Source organism: Schistocerca americana, chromosome 3 (assembly GCF_021461395.2).
Source record: "Schistocerca americana isolate TAMUIC-IGC-003095 chromosome 3, iqSchAmer2.1, whole genome shotgun sequence".
NCBI classification, from domain to species: domain Eukaryota; kingdom Metazoa; phylum Arthropoda; class Insecta; order Orthoptera; family Acrididae; genus Schistocerca; species Schistocerca americana.
Window position 1 is genome coordinate 888,924,850 of NC_060121.1, and position 22,769 is coordinate 888,947,618.

Consider the following 22,769-nt stretch of genomic DNA (forward strand, 5'->3'; position numbering starts at 1 on the left):
TGTCTTCAGCTGAACTTTGAATTGACTGACACAGCCCATTCTAAGTGCACATACTGTTCAGCACGGATTCTAAACCCTGATGCTATTTGGCCTTTATCACATTAACAAATTGCTGCCACAGGTGAATGACATAAGCCAGGAAACGTACTAGGATTGACTAAGGATCAAATCTCTCTCTGTTTAGTCCAACACTTAAGTAGTTAACCTTTGAGTCATATACCTTAAAGACAAGTGATTAAAATATGAAGCTAACATGAAAGGTTAATTGAAATCCTCACAAAGTTGATGGATAAAACCCACTGACAAACTTTCATTGTCCAATTTGGAAGGATGGGCTTAATGAATAAAGGGACAATGTGGCAATCTGCAGGACAGCTTAGCATATTGGACCTTTTTCTGCAGGCCCCTGGTGGAAAGATACAAGCTGGAGACAAAGATAACATGTAGTTGCTCTGCCTATACACCTGTAGGAAAGGATGAGTTCACCTTGTACCCAGTCAGTGCTACCTATTTCTCTTCTGTACCAGTACGATCATGATGTACAACGAAGTATTGCTGCAAACGATTTCCTCCACTAGGAAGAGATTTTGGACCTATGATTAAACACAGGAAAATATGATACAGAAAGGAATGTAAAATCAACAAAGGGCTGAAAACTTTACTTAGTACTAGAGCCAAGCACCGGGAGGGAAGAACAGAGCCAATCATTAACAAATGAAATCTCCCACGCCACAATACCGAACTCCACTGTCAACTCCCCACAGCTCACCATTCAGGTCGGGCATGATCTGAACGTGCTACTAACAGGTAAGAAATTGTTTTGCAGTCATGCCCCTTATAGGTCACAATTTCCACGCTCAATGATACACTAAGATGGCATAAGGGATCCCTCTCATAAAACAGTGGCACAAGTACTTTTTCAAACAATATTCATACTGGTAAGTTATAGCCCGTACCCCATTTTAATGAGATCAAGTAATCTACCATTCTTAAAAGTCCAACTAAGTAGACAGTATCAAGCATTTTTCAGGAATGATTATTCATGTGAAATAAATGAATGTTTACGTAGAATACCAACGTTCACAATATTCCTCCCCTCCTCATACCACCTCTTTTGGCTTTCCTGAGTAATAGGGAACATGACTGTTGTTACAATCTTTTGCCAGTGCCTTGATAGTCAAGAAGAGTAAGCAGAGATCAGTATCAACACTGAGTAGAGGTAATACTGCCCCGCTTTCAGTTTTCTGTTATGCAGCATTCCCCGTACAGATACACCAAATTTTGCATAGATCTGCGAGCCGGTGAGTACACTGCAAGTGTAGTACATCGAGATAATATATGATACTTGGCACAGAGATTAGAACTTACCACCTGATTATGACATGATTTCACTGTGATTTGCAGAATATTTATGTAGAGGTAGACTTGCACACAGGCTCTTACTTTTCCCATGAAACTAACTAGGGGTCATACCAATTTCATTGTACAACTAAAAAGCTTCAATCTCCTAGTAACTCTTTCCTACTTCTCAACTTCTATTTTTAAATGTTGAGTCTTTTACCAACACAGCACAATTATTTTTTCATTAGAAACAGACAAAAAGGAAGAGAACAACTGAGCCCTAGATGCTGAATCTATGACACTGACAATTACTTCTCTTCTTATTAAGAAACAAGACAAGGAATACCATCCCATGGAAGGTATGCCACAGGCAAAATTCAACTGATGGAAATTTTGTAAAACACACACACACACACACACACACACACACACACACAGATCACAGTCTCTGGCTGCCAAGGCCACACAGAGTCAGCATTTCTGCCATATAACAAACAATTCTGTTATATATATAAAACAAAGCGCTGGCAGGTCGATATAAACACAAACAGACACATACATACACACAAAATTCAAGCTTTCCCAATCAGGAAAGAGGGAAGGAGAGGGAAAGACGAAAGGAAGTGGGTTTTAAGGGAGAGGGTAAGGAGTCATTCCAATCCCGGGAGCCGAAAGACTTACCTTAGGGGGAAAAAAAAGACGGGTATACACTCGCGCGCGCGCGCGCACACACACACACACACACACACACACACACACACACACACACACACACACACACACACACACACATCCATCCACACATATACAGACATAAGCAGACATATTTAAAGACAAAGAGTTTGGGCAGAGATGTCAGTCGAGGCGGAAGTGCAGAGGCAAAGATGATGTTGAATGACAGGTGAGGTATGAGTGGCGGCAACTTGAAATTAGCGGAGATTGAGGCCTGGTGGCTAACGGGAAGAGAGGATATATTGAAGAGCAAGTTCCCATCTCCGGAGTTCGGATAGGTTGGTGTTGGTGGGAAGTGTCCAGATAACCCAGACGGTGTAACACTGTGCCAAGATGTGCTGGCCATGCACCAAGGCATGTTTAGCCACAGGGTGATCCTCATTACCAACAAACACTGTCTGCCTGTGTCCATTCATTCATGCGAATGGACAGTTTGTTGCTGGTCATTCCCACATAGAATGCATCACAGTGTAGGCAGGTCAGTTGGTAGATCACGTGGGTGCTTTTACACGTGGCTCTGCCTTTGATCGTGTACACCTTTCGGGTTACAGGACTGGAGTAGGTGGTGGTGGGAGGGTGCATGGGACAGGTTTTACACCGGGGGCGGTTACAAGGATAGGAGCCAGAGGGTAGGGAAGGTGGTTTGGGGATTTCATAGGGATGAACTAACAGGTTACGAAGGTTAGGTGGACAGCGGAAAGACACTATTGGTGGAGTGGGGAGGATTTCATGAAGGATGGATCTCATTTCAGGGCAGGATTTGAGGAAGTCGTATCCCTGCTGGAGAGCCACATTCAGAGTCTGGTCCAGTCCCCGAAAGTATCCTGTCACAAGTGGGGCACTTTTGTGGTTCTTCTGTGGGGGATTCTGGGTTTGAGGGGATGAGGAAGTGGCTCTGGTTATTTGCTTCTGTACCAGGTCGGGAGGGTAGTTGCGGGACGCGAAAGCTGTTGTCAGGTTGTTGGTATAATGGTTCAGGGATTCCGGACTGGAGCAGATTCGTTTGCCACGAAGACCTAGGCTGTAGGGAAGGGACCATTTGATGTGGAATGGGTGGCAGCTGTCATAATGGAGGTATTGTTGCTTGTTGGTGGGTTTGATGTGGACGGACGTGTGAAGCTGGCCATTGGACAGGTGGAGGTCAACGTCAAGGAAAGTGGCATGGGATTTGGAGTAGGACCAGGTGAATCTGATGGAACCAAAGGAGTTGAGGTTGGAGAGGAAATTCTGGAGTTGTTCTTCATTGTGAGTCCAGATCATGAAGATGTCATCAATAAATCTGTACCAAACTTTGGGTTGGCAGGCCTGGGTAACCAAGAAGGCTTCCTCTAAGCGACCCATGAATAGGTTGGCGTACGAGGGGGCCATCCTGGTACCCAGGGCTGTTCCCTTTAATTGTTGGTATGTCTGGCCTTCAAAAGTGAAGAAGTTGTGGATCAGGATGAAGCTGGCTAAGGTGATGAGGAAAGAGGTTTTAGGTAGGGTGGCAGGTGATCGGCGTGAAAGGAAATGCTCCATCGCAGCGAGGCCCTGGACATGCAGAATATTTGCGTATAAGGAAGTGGCGTCAATGGTTACAAGGATGGTTTCCGGGGGTAACACATTGGGTAAGGATTCCAGGCGTTCGAGAAAGTGGTTGGTGTCTTTGATGAAGGATGGGAGACTGCATGTAATGGGTTGAAGGTGTTGATCTACGTAGGCAGAGATACGTTCTGTGGGGGCTTGGTAACCAGCTACAATGGGGCGGCCGGGATGATTGGGTTTGTGGATTTTAAGAAGAAGGTAGAAGGTAGAAGGTAGGGGTGCGGGGTGTCGGTGGGGTCAGGAGGTTGATGGAGTCAGGTGAAAGGTTTTGCAGGGGGCCTAAGGTTCTGAGGATTCCTTGAAGCTCCGCCTGGACATTGGGAATGGGGTTACCTTGGCTAACTTTGTATGTGGTGTTGTCTGAAAGCTGACGCAGTCCCTCAGCCACATACTCCCGACAATCAAGTACCACGGTCGTGGAATCCTTGTCCGCTGGAAGAATGACGACGGATCGGTCAGCCTTCAGTTCACGGATAGCCTGGGCTTCAGCAGTGGTGATGTTGGGGTAGGATTAAAGTTTTTTAAAGAAGGATTGAGATGCAAGGCTGGAAGTCAGAAATTCCTGGAAGGTTTGGAGAGGGTGATTTTGAGGAAGAGGACGTGGGTCCTGCTGCGACGGAGGACGGAACTGTTCCAGGCAGGGTTCAATTTGGATGGTGTCTTGGGGAGTTGGATCATTAGGAGTAGGATTAGGATCATTTTTCTTCGTGGCAAAGTGATATTTCCAGCAGAGAGTACGAGTGTAGGACAATAAATCTTTGACGAGGGCTGTTTGGTTGAATCTGGGAGTGGGGCTGAAGGTGAGGCCTTTGGATAGGACAGAGGTTTCGGATTGGGAGAGAGGTTTGGAGGAAAGGTTAACTACTGAATTAGGGTGTTGTGGTTCCAGATTGTGTTGATTGGAATTTTGAGGTTTTGGAGGGAGTGGAGCTGGAAGTGGGAGATTGAGTAGATGGGGGAGACTGGGTTTGTGTGCAATGAGAGGAAAGGTTGTGAAGGGTGAGTGACTTGCCTTTCCGGAGGTGGGAAACCAGGAGATTGGATAGTTTTTTGAGGTGGAGGGTGGCATGCTGTTCAAATTTACGGTTGGCCTGTAGGAGGATGCTCTGAACAGCCGGTGTGGATGTGGGAGAGGAAAGATTAAGGACTTTTCTTAAGGATAGGAGTTGACGGGTGTGTTCATTGGCTGAGTTGATGTGTAGGTGAAGGATTAGGTGGGTGAGGGCAATGGATTGTTCAGTTTGGAACTGGTATAGGGACTGATGGAAAGAAAGGTTGCAGCCAGAGATGGGAACTTTAAGTGTGAGGCCTTTGGGGGTAATGCCAAATGTCAGACAAGCCTGAGAAAATAGAATATGGGAGCGTAATCTGGCTAGGGCAAAGGCATGTTTGCGGAGGGAATGTAAATAAAACTTAATGGGGTCGATGTGGGGGTGTTGTGAGGGTGACATGGTATCAGAAGGTGGAAAGTGTAACATGAGGAAATGAAAATGAAAATAAAAATATATGGGGAGGGATAAAGGTGAACTGGAAAGGAACTGGAGATCTGGTGTGAAAAAAGGCGAAAAGGTGTTGGTTACAGCTGGGCTATGGACTTGGGTTGGTAGACAACGATGTGCACAAAGGTTAGGTGGTTGTGTTGCCGCCAAAACACGTTAGAGGACGGAGAAATTCGGGAAAATTTCGAAAAAGCTGCGTGTAATATATTAAAAGGAGTGGTTCTGTGGTGGCAGATTATGAAAATGAGGCTAACAATTGTCTGACAAAGAAATAATGACGTTAAAACCTGTGGGAAGCGGCTAAAAACTATCAGTGATGTGGGAAAAACGGAAATGGAAATAAAGCGAAAGTTATTAGAACTAGCCGAAATGGTTGTTTAAAAGGTGAAAGGAACTGTTTGTGAACTAGAAATGGTGGATTTTATAGCGGCGGTAGTGTTGAAAGCGGCAAAAAAAAATTTATTTTTTTTTGTTATGGTTTGGAAGTGGGTTACGTATTATTGAGTATATATAGGCGGGATAAAATTGTATAGCAGATTACGGTAAAATGGAGAAGGTGAATACAAAGTGAAACTACTGGCAAAAACAAAAAGAGAAAATAAGACGACAGAAAAGATTTCGAAATGCAACAGTGACAATAACAAACGTAATTGTTGGGTTCAAATGAATGATATCGATACAATAGAGGGAAACATTCCACGCGGGAAAAATATATTTAAAAACAAAGATGATGTGACTTACCATACGAAAGCGCTGGCAGGTCGATAGAAAAACAGACAGACACATACATACACACAAAATTCAAGCTTTCGCAACAAACTGTTGCCTCATCAGGAAAGAGGGAAGGAGAGGGAAAGACGAAAGGAAGTGGGTTCTAAGGGAGAGGGTAAGGAGTCATTCCAATCCCGGGAGCCGAAAGACTTACCTTAGGGGGAAAAAAGGACGGGTATACACTCGCTCGCGCGCACACACACACACATATCCATCCACACATATACAGACACAAGCATACATATTTAAAGACAAAGAGTTTGGGCAGAGATGTCAGTCGAGGCGGAAGTGCAGAGGCAAAGATGATGTTGAATGATAGGTGAGGTATGAGTGGCGGCAACTTGAAATTAGCGGAGATTGAGGCCTGGTGGGTAACGGGAAGAGAGGATATATTGAAGAGCAAGTTCCCATCTCCGGAGTTCGGATAGGTTGATGATGGTGGGAAGTATCCAGATAACCTGGACGGTTCCATCAGATTCACCTGGTCCTACTCCAAATCCCATGTCACTTTCCTTGACGTTGACCTCCACCTGTCCAATGGCCAGCTTCACACGTCCGTCCACATCAAACCCACCAACAAGCAACAGTACCTCCATTATGACAGCTGCCACCCATTCCACATCAAATGGTCCCTTCCCTACAGCCTATGTCTTCGTGGCAAACGAATCTGCTCCAGTCCAGAATCCCTGAACCATTACACCAACAACCTAACAGCTTTCGCATCCCGCAACTACCCTCCCGACCTGGTACAGAAGCAAATAACCAGAGCCACTTCCTCATCCCCTCAAACCCAGAATCCCCCACAGAAGAACCACAAAAGTGCCCCACTTGTGACAGGATACTTTCGGGGACTGGACCAGACTCTGAATGTGGCTCTCCAGCAGGGATACAACTTCCTCAAATCCTGCCCTGAAATGAGATCCATCCTTCATGAAATCCTCCCCACTCCACCAAGAGTATCTTTCCGCTGTCCACCTAACCTTCGTAACCTGTTAGTTCATCCCTATGAAATCCCCAAACCACCTTCCCTACCCTCTGGCTCCTATCCTTGTAACTGCCCCCGGTGTAAAACCTGTCCCATGCACCCTCCCACCACCACCTACTCCAGTCCTGTAACCGGGAAGGTGTACACGATCAAAGGCAGAGCCACATGTGAAAGCACCCACGTGATTTACCAACTGACCTGCCTACACTGTGATGCATTCTATGTGGGAATGGGCAGCAACAAACTGTCCATTCGCATGAATGGACACAGGCAGACAGTGTTTGTTGGTAATGAGGATCACCCTGTGGCTAAACATGCCTTGGTGCACGGCCAGCACATCTTGGCACAGTGTTACACCGTCCGGGTTATCTGGATACTTCCCACCAACACCAACCTATCCGAACTCCGGAGATGGGAACTTGCTCTTCAATATATCCTCTCTTCCCGTTACCCACCAGGCCTCAATCTCCGCTAATTTCAAGTTGCCACCACTCATACCTCACCTGTCATTCAACATCATCTTTGCCTCTGCACTTCCGCCTCGACTGACATCTCTGCCCAAACTCTTTGTCTTTAAATGTGTCTGCTTGTGTCTGTATATGTGTGTGTGTGTGTGTGTGTGTGTGTGTGTGTGTGTGTGTGTGTGTGTGTGTGTGTGTGTGTGTGTGTTCGCGCGAGTGTATACCCGTCCTTTTTTCCCCCTAAGGTAAGTCTTTCCGCTCCCGGGATTGGAATGACTCCTTACCCTCTCCCTTAAAACCCACATCCTTTCGTCTTTCCCTCTCCTTCCCTCTTTCCTGAAGGGGCTACAGTTTGTTGCGAAAGCTTGAATTTTGTGTGTATGTATGCGTTTGTTTGTGTGTCTATCGACCTGCCAGCACTTTCGTTTGGTAAGTCACATCATCTTTGTTTATCTGTACAGAAATTTATTGAACTCTTTTGCTGCTATGTGTGAGACCATCTGTCAACCAAATTGTGCCACTGGTGCTAAAGTTGAGATAACTTGTCAGTGGATCATATCAATTAGTTCCGCTAGAATAACTTGGTGTATTCTTGCACAGACAATGCAGCAGGAAAAGGAACAATGGTAATGGTGGGGGATGTCACTGAGAACAGCCACCACACAGTAGGGGGGCCCAGGTTGCAGCTGAAGCCTATGCATAAACTCATCTCTCATAACTTAAGCTATAGCTAGAGAGTCTGTAAACGACTACAGTAACAGTATATGTCTGTACAACCTATTATTCAATCGATATAGATGTTTCAACTACCTTGTTTCTCACCAGAGTAAAAAAAAAATCACATACACAAAGGCTCAACCAAAGCAAAACTAGCCCAACTATGGGCACCCAGAAAGAAATCTCAAAAAGTAACATAGCAAACAACATCCTTTATTATGACACTCACAATGTAAAATGAAGAACATGGCGCATAGAAACTGTGTGTCAGTCCCTTGAAAACCTGTTCATCAATATTAACTAAATATATAAAATTTTCTTCTCCTTTCTCAGTCTCCTTCCTAAAGTACCGAATCCATGAGAAGTACTTTTAGCTATGCCTCCCCCCGCCCCCAAATTCTTAGTTCTCTTTACTGTATGGTTATAATAGCTAACGGTTCCTGCAACTCTCTCAAGCACACTTGTTTCTTTGTTTGTCTCTGCCAACAAAAATTTAATGACAATACATACAATCACTCATACCTGACTATGAAGAACTTATCCTTTTCATTCCATACGTTAAGTCTCCCCTGACCTGGACGACTTTCCCAAGATCTACCCCTGTTGCTAGACCTTTACAGTCCTTTTCCTTCACCCTTCTTCCTTCCCCTTCAACTCTTCTGCCCGAAGGAGCCACTGGCTCCAAAAGCTTGCCAAAACAACAGTCTTTAGAGTGTGTTCTTCTGCCACTTCGTGAGTAGATTTTTTTACCCAATTAAATTATTTTCTTGCACCTATGATGCACAAAGACAGCAGAATCATGCTCCACAGTCAAGAGATGGCAATGAGAATGCTCTATGTGCTCCGGTTGGCAGGCACATGAGCTCTACCATCTAATAAAGACTCTGAACTACGATGTACTGAGAACAATACTGTGGCACAGTTTCAACAGTGTGCATGTGCATTCAGGTATGTACACGAGAACCATTCTGATTTAGAAGATTTTTTTATTGTATTTGAAATCAAACTTGTACACATAGAAACAAGTTATTACAGTACATTTTCATTTTGTGAAGCAAATCCTCCACTCTCGTGAGACTCATTATAATTACTGACCAAAAGAGAAACAGATGAAAGTCTCATTTTAGATGCATACCAGATGGAGAGGCTTTAGTGACAACAAATTTACATGAAAGAAAACCTGATGTAAATTTATTGGACTTCAAATGACATACACTAATGAATTTATAGCTACAGACTTTTTTCAGTTGTTCTTTTTTCCAAAAATTTTAATGGCATGTCTGAAGAAAGTACAGTAGTCATATATGCACTAGTGATAATACTAACATCCAAGCTTACTTGTATAGTGGATAAGATGACAAGGTTCAAGGAGTTATCTGTGTTTTTAGATCAGTGTTCCTGCATTAAGGGAAAGAAGACAAAAAATGTCTATGAATACTGGTTTACATATCTACTTTATGTACCCCTGTCTCTCTCTGAATCATTTCTTTGAGACATACTTTTACTGGTTCTAAAAATGATGCATTTTTCTAGAACATAGGAAAACCCAAATACAGACTGTATAAAATATGTCCAGTTGTTGGCTGTTTAAAATATCCATTCTGAAGTACATTTCAGCTGATGAGTATTGATGTATTGGAAAGCCTTCATTATTGAAAGGATAAAGCATAGTTTAATGTTTAATTTGCTTCCCTTTGAGGAGACAGCATATGAAATAAGTGTTCCTTCCACAACGAAGACTTTTCAATAAGTTCACGTGCTGAAATGTACTGCAAAATGGATATTTTAAAAAGCCAACAACTGGGCATATTTTTAAAAGTTATTGCAAGTACATTACTACAACCACAGCCATATTAAGGCAACAGACTTGCCACATACAATTATTTTGCAAGTACTTGTGGCAATATCAAGAACACTGTAAATAGATGTCAAAAAATGAATCTAAAATCAAATATTGGCAGAATATAACAGATTCACAGACAGGTTGTGGGTTCTCTAATAGTGCGAAAAAATTAGAAATTCTGATACCAATTACACGTCATACGTCAAACTACTGCTGCTCAGCAAACAGAATGGTACGTGAGCTGACTGTGAGGGTGCACACGAAGGTTTTTAGATTATGTGACTCCATCCAGTCCAGATTATGACAGCTGTTGGAAACCCAAAAGTATAACTGTAAGAACCAAAGAAATGCCCCACACAGGTGATAATATTAAAATCCTAGTGGTTAAGTGTCAAACTATTTGCAATAAAGCGTCAGTATAGTAAACACTCCTAAAAGGCAATGATGCTCACATAATACTAGGTGCAGAAGCTTGTTGAAATTCAGGGTTGACAGCAGTGAGAGTTTTAGCGAAAATTTAAGTGTGTTACAAAAGGATTGGGTACTGGGAATCTGAGATTGTGTATTTGTCACAGTAGATAAACATATGAAAATACAATTGAAGCTACATGCAAGATTGATTGAGCAAGACCCAATATGAAGGAGGGTGGGGGAGGGGGTAAAATTATGATTGGATTTTTCCATCTACCATAAGACTCAACTCCTGATGTAGCCAAACACTTTATACCGAAAACCTCCATTTGCTTGTACATTAGTTCCCAAACCATGCTACAATCATTAGAGGGGACTTTAATCATCCAACAATCAATAGTGATAATTACAGTTTATTAGTGATGGGCATGAGAAGAAATCTGATGAAATGGTACTAAATATCTTCTCTGGAAACTACTTGGAACAGATAGCTCAAAACCCCACTCATGAAGGAAATATATTAAACCTAATGGCAGCTAATAGACATCCACATTGAAGCTAGTACCAGTGGCTATGGGGCAGTTGTAGCAACTATGATTACCAAAACACAAAGAATAGCTACAGAAAGTACAAAGATTTGTGTGTTTCATAAACTACATAAAGAAACTGTGGTGCCATACCTCAATGAGGAACTTGGACTTTTAGCTCAAGACAGGAGCATGTAAAGGAAGTACAGCTCAAGTTTAAAAGAACAGATGACCATGGACTGGATATATGATGGGAGAGACCCTCCTTGGTACACAGTCACTGTAAAGAAATTCCTAAGCAAACAGAAACTATGCAAAGCAGAAGACTGTAGAAAGAGAGATGTTGAATGAAACAAGTTTAGCTATCAAGAGAGCAATGCATGAAGCTTTCAGTGACTACCAGCAAAATATTATCCAAGGATCTCTCACAAAACACAAAGACAGATAATTCAGTTACAGCATAAAGAAATTCCGGTCATTTGTAAAGGCTGTCATGGTATCAAAGTTTGTGTGCAGTCACAGAGTAGATAGGAACTGAAATTGTGGGAGCAAAGCAAAAACAGAAATGCTTAACTCTGTTTTTAAATTTTCCTTTACAAAGGTAAACCCAAGAGAACTGTTCCAATTTAATTCTCATACCACAGAAGAAATGAGTGAAATAGATATTAGCATCAGTGGCATTGGGGAACAGCTGAAATCGTTAAAATTGAATGAAGCTTCATGGTCTGATGGGATCCTTATCAGATTCTATACCAAATCTGCAGCTGAATTAGCCACTCTATAACCTTTTCCACATCCTTCAAACAAAGGACTGTACCCAGTTGGAAAAAGCAAAGGTCACACCTGTCTACAAGAAGGGTAGCAGAAGTGATCCACAAAACTACAAGCCTATCTCACTGATTTTCATCTGTTGTATAATCTTGGACAACATTATCTACTCTACACTAATCTGCATGGATTCTGGGAACACAGATCATGCAAACCCAACTTGTACTTTTTTCACATGACATACTGAAAATCATGGACCAAGGCAGTCAGACAGATGCAGTGCTTGATTTCCATAGTACATTTGACTCAGTATCACATATGTTTATTACTGGTACGAATTCATATGGGGTATCAACTCAGATTTGGGACTGGACTGGTGATTTTTTGGTGCAGAGGATTCAGCATGTCATCTTGAATGGAGAAAAATTGACAGGTGTTGAAGCAATTTTGGGTGCACCCCAGGGAATTGTGTTGGGACCCTTCCTGTCAGTGTTGTATATTTATGACCTCACTTGCAATATTAACAGTAACCTCAGACTTTTCTCATATAATTCAGTTATCTACAACTGAGTACTGTCTGTGAGAAGCCACAGAAATATTCAGTCAGATCCTGATAAGATTTCAAAGTGGTGCCAAGACAGACAACTTACTTCAAATGTTTGGAAACGTAAAACTGTACAGTTCACACAATGAAAAAAAATGTCGTATCCTATAGATATAATATCAAAGAATCACTGTTTGAATTGGTTAATTAATATAAATACCTGTGTGTAACAATTTGGGGGTTATGAAATGGGACAATCATATAGCCTCAGATGTAGGTAAGGAAGGTGGCAGACTGTGGTTTATTGGTAGAATACTAGGAAAATGCAATGAATCTACAAAGGAGACTGCACACGAAACACTGGTGCGACCCATCCTAGATCCAGGGACCTGTACCAAACAGGACTAACGGGGGATATTGAACATATACAAAGAGCAGTGGCACAGATGGTCATAGGTTTGTTTGACTTGTGAAACAGTCTCATGAAGCTGCTAAAAGAACTGAACTGGCAAAATCTTGAAGATAGATGTAAACTATCCTGTGAAAACCTACTAAGAAAGTTTCTAGAACCAACTTTAAGTGATGGTAACTCTTTATTTAAAATTTCTGTCACAGTTGTGTGTAGTACTTTATGCTGGTAATTAGTTTTGAATGTAGCCATTTCTTTTTAAATCAGACCTGCACTGAAATTCTTATCTAAGTAAAACCTCATTGACATGCTTTGGTAACAACACAGTCTTACAACAGATATTGTGATAAACATATTACACCATGATACTTTCAACAGATGAAACAGTGCACAAAGTATCAAGCTGCAGTGTGATTACCACACTATCTGTCATAAGATTGTGTTATGTTACCCAAGTATGTTAGCAAGGTTTTACTTTGACAAGCATTCCGTGCAGATCTGGGTTGAAAATGAACAGCTACATTAGAAACTAGTCACCAGTATAAATCACATGTAACTTTGACAAAAATTTTAAATAAGATATTATGAAATCTAAGTTGACGGTGCTTTCCCATCAAAATGTTGGAACTACATACATATTTAAGTGGTTAATCTACGAAGCAGCACGGACATGACAAAAACCATGGGATAGTGATATGCACATATGCAAACTGTGGTAGTACATGTACACAAGGTATAAAATGGCAGTGCGTTGGCAAAGCTGTCGTTTGTACTCAGGAGATTCATGTGAAAGATGTTAAACATGATCATGGACACATGGTGCGAATTAACAGATTTTGAACACAGAATGGTAGTTGAGGCTAGCAAACTTGGGACATTCTGTTTCAAAAATCATTAGGCATATTTCATGATTCACATAGTTAAGAGTGTGCTGAGAACAACAAATTTCAGGCATTACCACTCATTACGGACAATGCAGTGGCCGACTTAAAGACCAAAGCAGCAGCATTTGCATAGAGCTCTCAATGCTAACAGACAACCAACACTGTGTGAACCAACCACAGAAATCAATGTGGGACATATGAACATATCTGTTAGGACAGTGCTGTGAAATTTGGCATCACTCGGCTGGGGTAACAAGACAGCCGTCACGACTGCCTTTGCTAACAGCACGAGATTGCCTGCAGTGCCTCTCCTGAGTTTGTGACCGTGTCAGTTGGACATTAGATGATTGGAAAACTGCGGCCTGGTCAGATGAGTCCAGTTTTCAGCTGGCAACAGCTGATGGGTCCTCTGCCACATTTGAACCCTACCAAGTTGTCAACAAGGCACTGTGCATGCTGGTGGTGGCTCCATAATGATGGGGGCAATGTTTATATGGGATGGACTGGGTCTCCTGATCCAACTGACTGGAAATAATTATGTTTGGCTACATGGAGACCATTGGCAGCCATTCATGGACTTCATGTTTCGCACAATCATAGAATTTTTATGAGACCACAATTGTTTGTGATTGGTTAGAAGAACATTCTTGAAAATTTGAGCAAATGATCTGACCACCCAGATCGCCCAACAAGAATCCTATCAACTATTTATGGAGCATCACTGAGGTCAGTTCATGCACAACATTCTGCACCGGAAACGTATTCGCAATTACAGATGGCAATAGAGGTAGCATGGCTCAATATTTCTGAATGGGACTTCCAACGACTTTCTGAGTCGACACCATGTCGAACTGCTGCTGCATTATGCCGCGCAAAAAGAGGTGTCCCATGACTTGTCACCTCCGTGCAAGCTCCTACATATTGCTCCCTTAGGGATCACAGAAACATTATTAATTACAGCACACACAGAAGCATTTAAGCAATCATTCTTTCCGCAATCCGTGTGTGAATAGAAAGAGAGAAAATCCTAATAATTGGGACAATGGAACATACCCTCAGACATACACTTCACAGTGATTTGCGGAGTGTATACATAAATTTAGATGTAAAGTTATATAAGAAACCGAAGTGCAGCACCAAAGACAACAAATTCTTGGAATTACGTGACAAAACTCTTAAAATTTCAAGTTCAATAGCCGAAGAAAAACTTAACAAGGATTGCAAGGAAACAGGTGCAAATCACAGGCAAGTCTGGAAAAAATTGGCATTTTCGTAGGAGTGAGGAAGGATGTAGTGACAACAGTAAGATGGACCAGAATGAAGTGGGTGAAGCAGGAAATGGACAAGATTGAAGGAAACTTTTAAAAAGTAACAGGATTTTTGGGAGGAATCTTATAAAACTGACAGGATACAGGACAGAGAACTAACTGTATGCAAGAAACGTGAATAGGAGAACTGTAGACTTGCAGAACACTTTCACATACTGTTTAACTGTGAACCACCTACACTACTGGAACTGTAGCTGGATACAGCAGAGAGAGAGAGAGAGAGAGAGAGAGAGAGAGAGAGAGAGAGAGAGAGAGAGAGAGAGAGGGCACATCATCTAATCTGGGATGAAGTCGTATAGGCCATAATAGACCTAAAGAGAGGCCACAGAATAAGATGGAATGACATCTGAGATGAGGTTATCTGCCCAATTTGGGGGGACAAAGAAGTTAGTAGCATGATCCAAAGAAGCAACGACAGTGCAAGTGCATTCAAGGTGGACAAGAGGGACGCAAACAACTACAGAAGAATATCGCTACTAGAGACCAGCTATAAGGTACTGTTACATCTCCTCCTGAGAAAGAGAAGAAGAACAAACAAAGTACAGCTAGAGACTATCAAGCCAACTTTAGGATTAGCAGAAGATGCATAGAATGGATCTTTACCCCAAAACAACTCAAAACACACAGGCCTTAAAGACAAGAAAGACAACAAATAGTAAGCGTCACGCACTACATGAAGGCATACATCACTGTCAAGACACACTTGGGATGACCCTGAAGAACATAGGGCTACACATGAAAACTAATAACAAAAATCTTGACAGATATAAAGACAAGGGTAATTCATAAAAACTGCCTGAGAGTGGAGAGCAACATACAAGGAAATGAGAATACCAAAAAGAGAGATGTGGGGAAAAAATATGGACAACAGGGCTCCAAAGTGGGCTGCCTAACCCTAGTGGACAAAATAACAGTGAAACAGCATAAGACACAAACAAACAACTCTACAACCTAAGAAAGATTTCCGAAATGGTGAGACCGAGGATTGCCTACAGAAGGCAAAGACAGAATACTACTGTGGATTGATAAACACCACAAGGCACACTGCAAAAGTAGATAAATTTGAATGCCTGTGAGAATATATAACAGGTAGAAAGACAATTAGTCATTAATACAACGGACCAAAATGAAGTCAACAGTGATTTATAGAGTAAAATGAACATACAAGTATCTACTCACACAAATATTCAATATTGCAAGTCAATGGTGAGGAATACAGTGTTGTGTGTGACAGGGCCTACAACAATAGGATGACATGGTGCAGAACACCTACGAAAATTCTGAGGAAAACACTGTGCCCTGAAACAGGAGGTGACGGATGGATGCGAAGACCTAGGGAAGAACTGTACAGGAGCACGAGGACAACACTAGGAGAAATCAGACTGAAAAGGGAAAGATATGTTTGGGCTTGTTATGGGGCTGGATATGGATGGAGTAACTGAAAGTGTGTGGTAAACAATGGGTAGATCAAGAGGAAACATACGAACTAAGAACGTTGAACTCAAGAAGGATTCAACAGAATTAGCTATCAGCGTGCAAGGGATGTAAAACGAGAAGCAAGTAGACACCAAGAAATATGTTACTTAAAAACAGAAAAGATATAGGTAAAGAGGGAGAGGTGGGGGAGGGGGGCGGGGGAGTAGAAAGGATAACAAGGTTTTGGTAGGAGAAGAAAATGCAATCCATGGCACTATATAGGACTTCATGGAAGAAGAACAAGAAGAGGTGGATCTATCTGCCCCTGAAGAAAGAATTATTTTATAAATTAACTGTTGGCAACAAAATTCCCAGAACCAATTTCCAACTGAAACTGAAGTAAGTTCAAGTTAATCTAGAGTGGTGGTGACCACACAAGCAAAGAAGATGATCTCTCTAAAGATTGCGGAAACCTCCAACGCCATTCCATAAACTTCGATAACAAAATTCTCTATGAGAATATAAAAGACTATGGTATTACTATTCAAGTTTCTTCTCGATTTCAAATATTTCACACAAAATCAATAACAAGGGCAAACTTTTTGCCAAGTAGTCTCTTTATGAAAAATAATCATCCCTTTAAACAATAAAGCCTGTGGGAATGCTGCCATGCATCTCATGCTGGCAAATGACAGCGATAAAAGAAAAAGAATCTGGTAATAACTGGCATGCAATACACATAACAGCAAAAGAGTTAAGGTGGAAAATAGACTTTCATTATTCCACCAATCCATATTTTGTTGGGAGTCAGTTTTTAGCTTATGAAATCATCAAACCTCAAAAACCCAAAACATAAACTGCACAGAGTCTAACAGTTGTCAAGCAGTGTCACACCGACAGCTCTTCAGTGTATCAATTAGCATTATGTTTCAAAGTACGTTGCAACTAAATTTTTACTTACTTATTAGCAGCTCATTCTTGAATTATAGTGGAATGGTGTAAATACACAAAAATACCAAATCAAAGAGTGGAGGAGGTAAGAATTACAGTGTCCACATATTATCCCACAACCTCCTCCCTCTTTATTGAAAAGCTGGATAAAGAGAAATGAAAACAACAATGCTTGCATACTAAGATATTTGCGAAAGTATATTAGATGTGTCTGACAGTTATTTCTTATAAGTAAAATCAGTTTATAACTAAACAAGTACTACAAAAACAATCCCTGTCTATGAACTTTTCACCATTAACAAAGAAATTTATTTTTATATCTTTTATTGTTGGCTTGTGTACAACAGTTAATTTGTAACCAACTGATTTCTCACAAATAACATTACAGGATAAGTATATTGGCATACACAAAATTACAATGAATACTACATCACAACTATTCCTCTCCAAATAGCTGAAAAATAATGAGTCATAAGCATGAACAATGGGAGTAGTTTTGTGAAGAGGCTCATACATGAAAGAATAGAAAGGTATTCGTTAGAAACTATGAAATATTAATGAAGGTAATGAAGTCCAGTAAGAAGGATGAGCTGTCATTCCCCTGAAATCCTAAATCAATAGTGAACAATGAATACAAAATAGTGACAAATAAGCACAGTGAACATAGCGGTATCGCAATTAAAATGAAAAAGATTACATAAAATAAGGGAAAGGCAAACGCGTACCTAAAGCATACCAACACGTGCTGCATGGTAACATGTAACAGCAAACACAGCAAGGCCACTGTGTGTGTGTGTGTGTGTGTGTGTGTGTGTGTGTGTGTGTGTGTGTGTGTGTGTGTGCACGCGCGCGCGTGCACTATTGATGGAAAAAGAGCTAGTGTGAATGCTGTTTTCTGTTACATGTTAGCTTGCAACATGCATTGATCTGCTGTAGGTGAGTTGTTGCCTTTCCCTTATTTTATGTACTGTTTTGTCTGGGAACTTACTAAAAATTAAAATAAAGAGAAAGAAAAGGGATGGAGGGAGGGGAAGGAGGGGAGGAGCAGAGAGAGAGAGAGAGAGAGAGAGAGAGAGAGAGAGAGAGAGAGAGAGAGAATTTATTAACACCAGCAAAATAGTATACGAATTAATAATATGCAATTTAATTACAATAAACACTATCGAAAAGTTCTCTTACTGAATCTATGCTTTGCTAGCACATAATGTAGATATTAATAAAGGTAATAGGTAAACAGTCGATTTGCCATCAACTGCCATGGAAATCATTTTGGGACTGCATCGAAAGGGGATGCTATATACCATCTGGACTGGACTTAATCCAGTTTGTAGAATCACAAAAGCAGTCAGTCTGCCCCCAACTCCATCCATGAACAAAATGAGAAAACCAATTTAATACACGATACAATAAAAAAAATCCACTGCACACTTCACAGCAATTCGTGGAAGAGAGCAGAAGAACAAATGGCAGCATATAATTTAATATCTCTGACATGCAATTTAACTTTCACGTTTCCCACTGAAACACTAAACTGGCTTTGAGGGAATCCACAGCACTTACTTGAGCGTATAGTTGTAAGCTTTTTCCTGCAGCTCTGTGCATGCATGAGTTTCTGCAAAGCAGTGTATTCCTACACAGTTCGTTGTGTCCATGTGGCTTTCAAGATACTGACATGCAGCGTCACGGACTGGGAGGACCTGGAGCAAGTTGGCAGCAGCGAGCAGAGACTGGACGTTGTTGCGTGTGACTGTGACAGAGCTAGTGTATGCGTAGTCCAGCAGCAGTGCCATTGTGGATGGCTCCACACCATTCACCACCACAACAGACTGCTTTGACTCTGCCAGTGTTGTGGTAAACATAGCCTGCATAAATAAATCTCTCAATAGTACATCAACAATACAAGAAGGAAAAATCTACTCCACACATTTCATGTGGACCAAATGCAAAACTTAATTTGTTCACCAAACTAGTTCATCTTCCACTTATTAAAATGGAATTAATACCATCTCTTGCACTGGGTCTACCTTTGCATTACACGACATGAATCATGTTCCATGGGTCCTGCAGAGAGTAGTTTCCGGGATGTGGAAAGAAAACTTAGGATCATTTAAGCACAATACAACGAATTGGCTTAAAATTATGAAATATTATTATGTCACAATACTAATATTAATTGTAAAATAATCCTAAACAATTTCAAGAGTTTTTGTGAAGATACTCTTAATGGAGTAAGAGTTGCTCAATGAAGTTTCTAATTTAGTCAAACTCCAATATATTAGCAACAAGACACGTAATATTTTCTAGCACATTGTGTGTGTGTGTGTGTGGGGGGGGGGGGGGGGGGGGTCCACTTAACCAAACACTGGTCACCTTCCAGTAATTCCAAACTGGTCTCACCATCTTTCCTCAGATCCCTTCCTAAGAACACCAACCTTTCACCAGAAGAAAGGACAGCCACACACAGCCTCAAAACGGATCGTGACCTAATGATCGAACCTGCAGACAAAGGTTCCCCAAATGTTGTGCTGAATCTCAGTGACTACCTGGAGAAAGGCCTCTGCCAATTGTTTGACTCCGCCTACAAACTTTGCCAGAGTGATCCCATCCCAGATGTCCAACATAGCCTCCAATCCCAGCTGAAAGCCTTAGGCCCTTCCCATAACACCCCCTGAATCTGCTTCCTCCTCACCCCTATGACACTCTGCACACCAACCTTCTACATCCTCCCAACAATCCTGGACACCCAACTGCAGAGAGAGAAAGAAAGCTTTTGAAGTCTCTGGCTTGAGACATACCCTTCTGTGTAAACTACTAACATGAAACAAGAACACATCAATCAGATTACTGAAACAAAGTATCAAATATTTGATGGTACTTGCCTATATTTACTCACACACAGCTTATAGACCACTCTTTAAAAATGTGGATATCCTCTCACTTCCATGTATCTATTTGCACTGTATGATAACTTTTTGTGAAAAAATATGGAGTGGAAAAATCTAATCCAATAAAATGAAAATATTCAGCCCCCCCCCCCCCCACACACACACACACACGCACAAACAACAACAAGCAAAATTAATATTTTCATACATAGGCACTGAACGCTTAAACTAAATTTTTTTTAAAAAATGGGACCTAGATTACGAGAACATTATTTATATTAAGCCCTCCTAGAAATTAAATCAATAAATGACCTGCCAAGCCTCAAGCCATCTTCTGAGGGATATTTGACTTTCCACTTCTTTTATAGCATGCATAAGTTCCTTCAGGAAGTACACTAAATACTTGTATCTGTGCCTTGGCGATATACTATATAAACATTACTGGCTCTTAGGTGCTTAAATGATTTACCACGTAAATGTTACTGTAATATAAATATCAATCCACTTGTACAGATGCCTTTATGTTCTTTCTGCTTTCGCAATATATTCTCTTTCCTGATGTGCAATGTATACTCTATGTACAACTACTTGGTGCAACGTTAAATTTTATTACACACTTACTTACCCTGTATCACAATGTACCATTTGCGTACTACGTGATTACCTTCACCATTAAAATTAATCTAATCTATGGAAAACGATTTTTACTTTCTCAACATCGAATCCATTGATAATAGTTATCAGTGGCTGCCAATTCTGCCCAATAAACAACTACGCAAGTTATAAAGGGAGAAAAAAAAAAAGGAAAATGTTGTCATCTCACGAACAAGAAGTTCGCAATACGACTGCAAACTAGTAACAAACAACGTGTACAGACACTACTGTAGGTTATTTTTATAAAATTTTCCAATCTTATTTATACAAACTACAAGTTACGCCGGCTTACCTTAAAATATGGACTGAACGACGCCAAAACATTTCTGTGCGCTGGGAACTTTACACCATCAACTGAAATGCTAACGTCGCAGAAATATCCCTCATTCCTTAAATCATTTAAACCAAGAAGTACCTAGACACAATTACAAACGTCACTCCACCATAGAAACAAAATCGCTGCATGCTTTCAATAAATAAGTGTAATCAAATGGTTATACCTCTTGAGAATGAGAGGTTTCCACGAACTTATATTCGTCTGCTCCTGGTCCGTCAGAATTGTCAGCTGTTGACGTACTGTCACTGTCAGAACTGGGCTTCCTTTGTCTATTATTGTAAGGCAAACGATTTGTAGGAATAGTACCGTCGCCTCCTACGGCTGGTTGGCCTATTGGTACTAATAACATGCTGTGGAACGCCTACATTCGTTGTCTGAGTCCTACTGTTGTCACTGTAACCATTGTCTTTATATAATAGTGACATCAAATATAGATTGTTGATATCGATTAATAATGTGAGCTTAATTCATTACTTGTGACTAGCAGAAAGCAGCCTGCAGAACTAAAAAAAAAAAAATTACATCAACACAACTCCTCTCATTTTATTCAATGCATGTCCCACCCTCCACTTACGCTCAAAGATATAAGGTATGCGGGTTACAACAAACCGGTGAAAACACGGACTTGTCAGAGACTTTACATCAACTATCTCTCTGGGTCTCTGCGTTCAATCATGGCCACCTCTATTACAGGCGACCGTGGTTCAATGATAACGGAAAATCACATTCTGTGGCTCACAGTACGTTATATCGAATATCCAGATGTAAGGAATGAGCCGAATTTATTATGCTTAAACATTCAGCTCTCGCACATCGTTACGATAGCGCAGAAACCACAATTAAGCGTCACACAAGAAGGTCCTAAATACAGCAAATCCAGTCTATACTTTGCAAGTACCGTTAAAATGCATTAAAAAAGATTATTTTCTATATTGTATCAATCATAAATAGCAAATTGTAGAAAAGCCTAGATATTCTACAGTGATTAAGTAAATAAAAATTATAGTGTGAAAAATTTTACACTGTAAGAGTAATCTCAGCAGTTCTTTAAGCAACAGCATATGCTGTTATACTGTTCCTGGGTTTCTTTTGTGAGCAATTCTTTTGTCTATACGTCTGCTTTCGGTAACCAGGTCCAACAATTTAGTTTTAACATTATATATATTCGTCCACGCAGTTTTTCTTCTCCTGTTGTCCACATGGGAAAAATAATGTAACTATCTACTGAAGTACCTAACTCATTTATGTGAGACATTATCGTCAAGTCGATGATCATGCTATTATGGTAATGGGATAATTCGTTTTTATATTGGGTACGTATATTCCTTAGTTATATAAGTGCTACAAATTACCAAGTTGAAATCAGTCAATAACAGAAGCAGTTGGGAGAAGCAAAATTTTCTCTGGAAAGTAATAATAAAATAATTTCTACCAAGTACTTCTCAAAATTGGGAAGCTGGAGAAACAGTTATACATGGTAATTATCGCTCTTAGACCAAAGAAAAATTGAAGCACAGTAATGGTTGTCCTTTTTTCGACTTACGTAATACCTGATGTTCCCCTGGTATGTATTTATTTCAATTTTATTAGTCCATCCCTTCGTTTCCCCTCTCTCTGTCCAACTTCTCCGCACCCTCTCTGTCCACCCCCTTCTCTCCATTTTCCTCTATCTGCCTCCTCCATCCCTCCCACTCTCTGTCCATCTCGTCCCACCACTCTCTC

The 22,769-nt window shown here is 41.0% G+C and overlaps 1 protein-coding gene across 2 annotated transcripts in view; it reads right to left on the minus strand.

Annotated features, from left to right (window-relative positions):
* LOC124607204 (kelch-like protein 20) overlaps positions 1-21,617 on the minus strand; it is a 78,499-nt gene extending 56,882 nt beyond the window's left edge. Inside the window, exons 1-4 of one of the 2 annotated variants that reach the window (XM_047139465.1) lie at positions 21,522-21,617; positions 21,211-21,440; positions 21,003-21,125; positions 18,732-19,033 (exon numbers count right to left, since the gene is read on the minus strand). In XM_047139465.1, the coding sequence (XP_046995421.1) occupies positions 18,732-19,033; positions 21,003-21,125; positions 21,211-21,396 (611 nt within the window). In that variant the 5' untranslated portion in view covers positions 21,397-21,440; positions 21,522-21,617. Of the gene's footprint in view, positions 1-18,731; positions 19,034-20,681; positions 20,796-21,002; positions 21,126-21,210; positions 21,441-21,521 lie in introns of those variants that run through there. The other variant, XM_047139466.1, reaches the window with a different exon arrangement.
* Between the last annotated feature and the right edge of the window lie 1,152 nt (positions 21,618-22,769).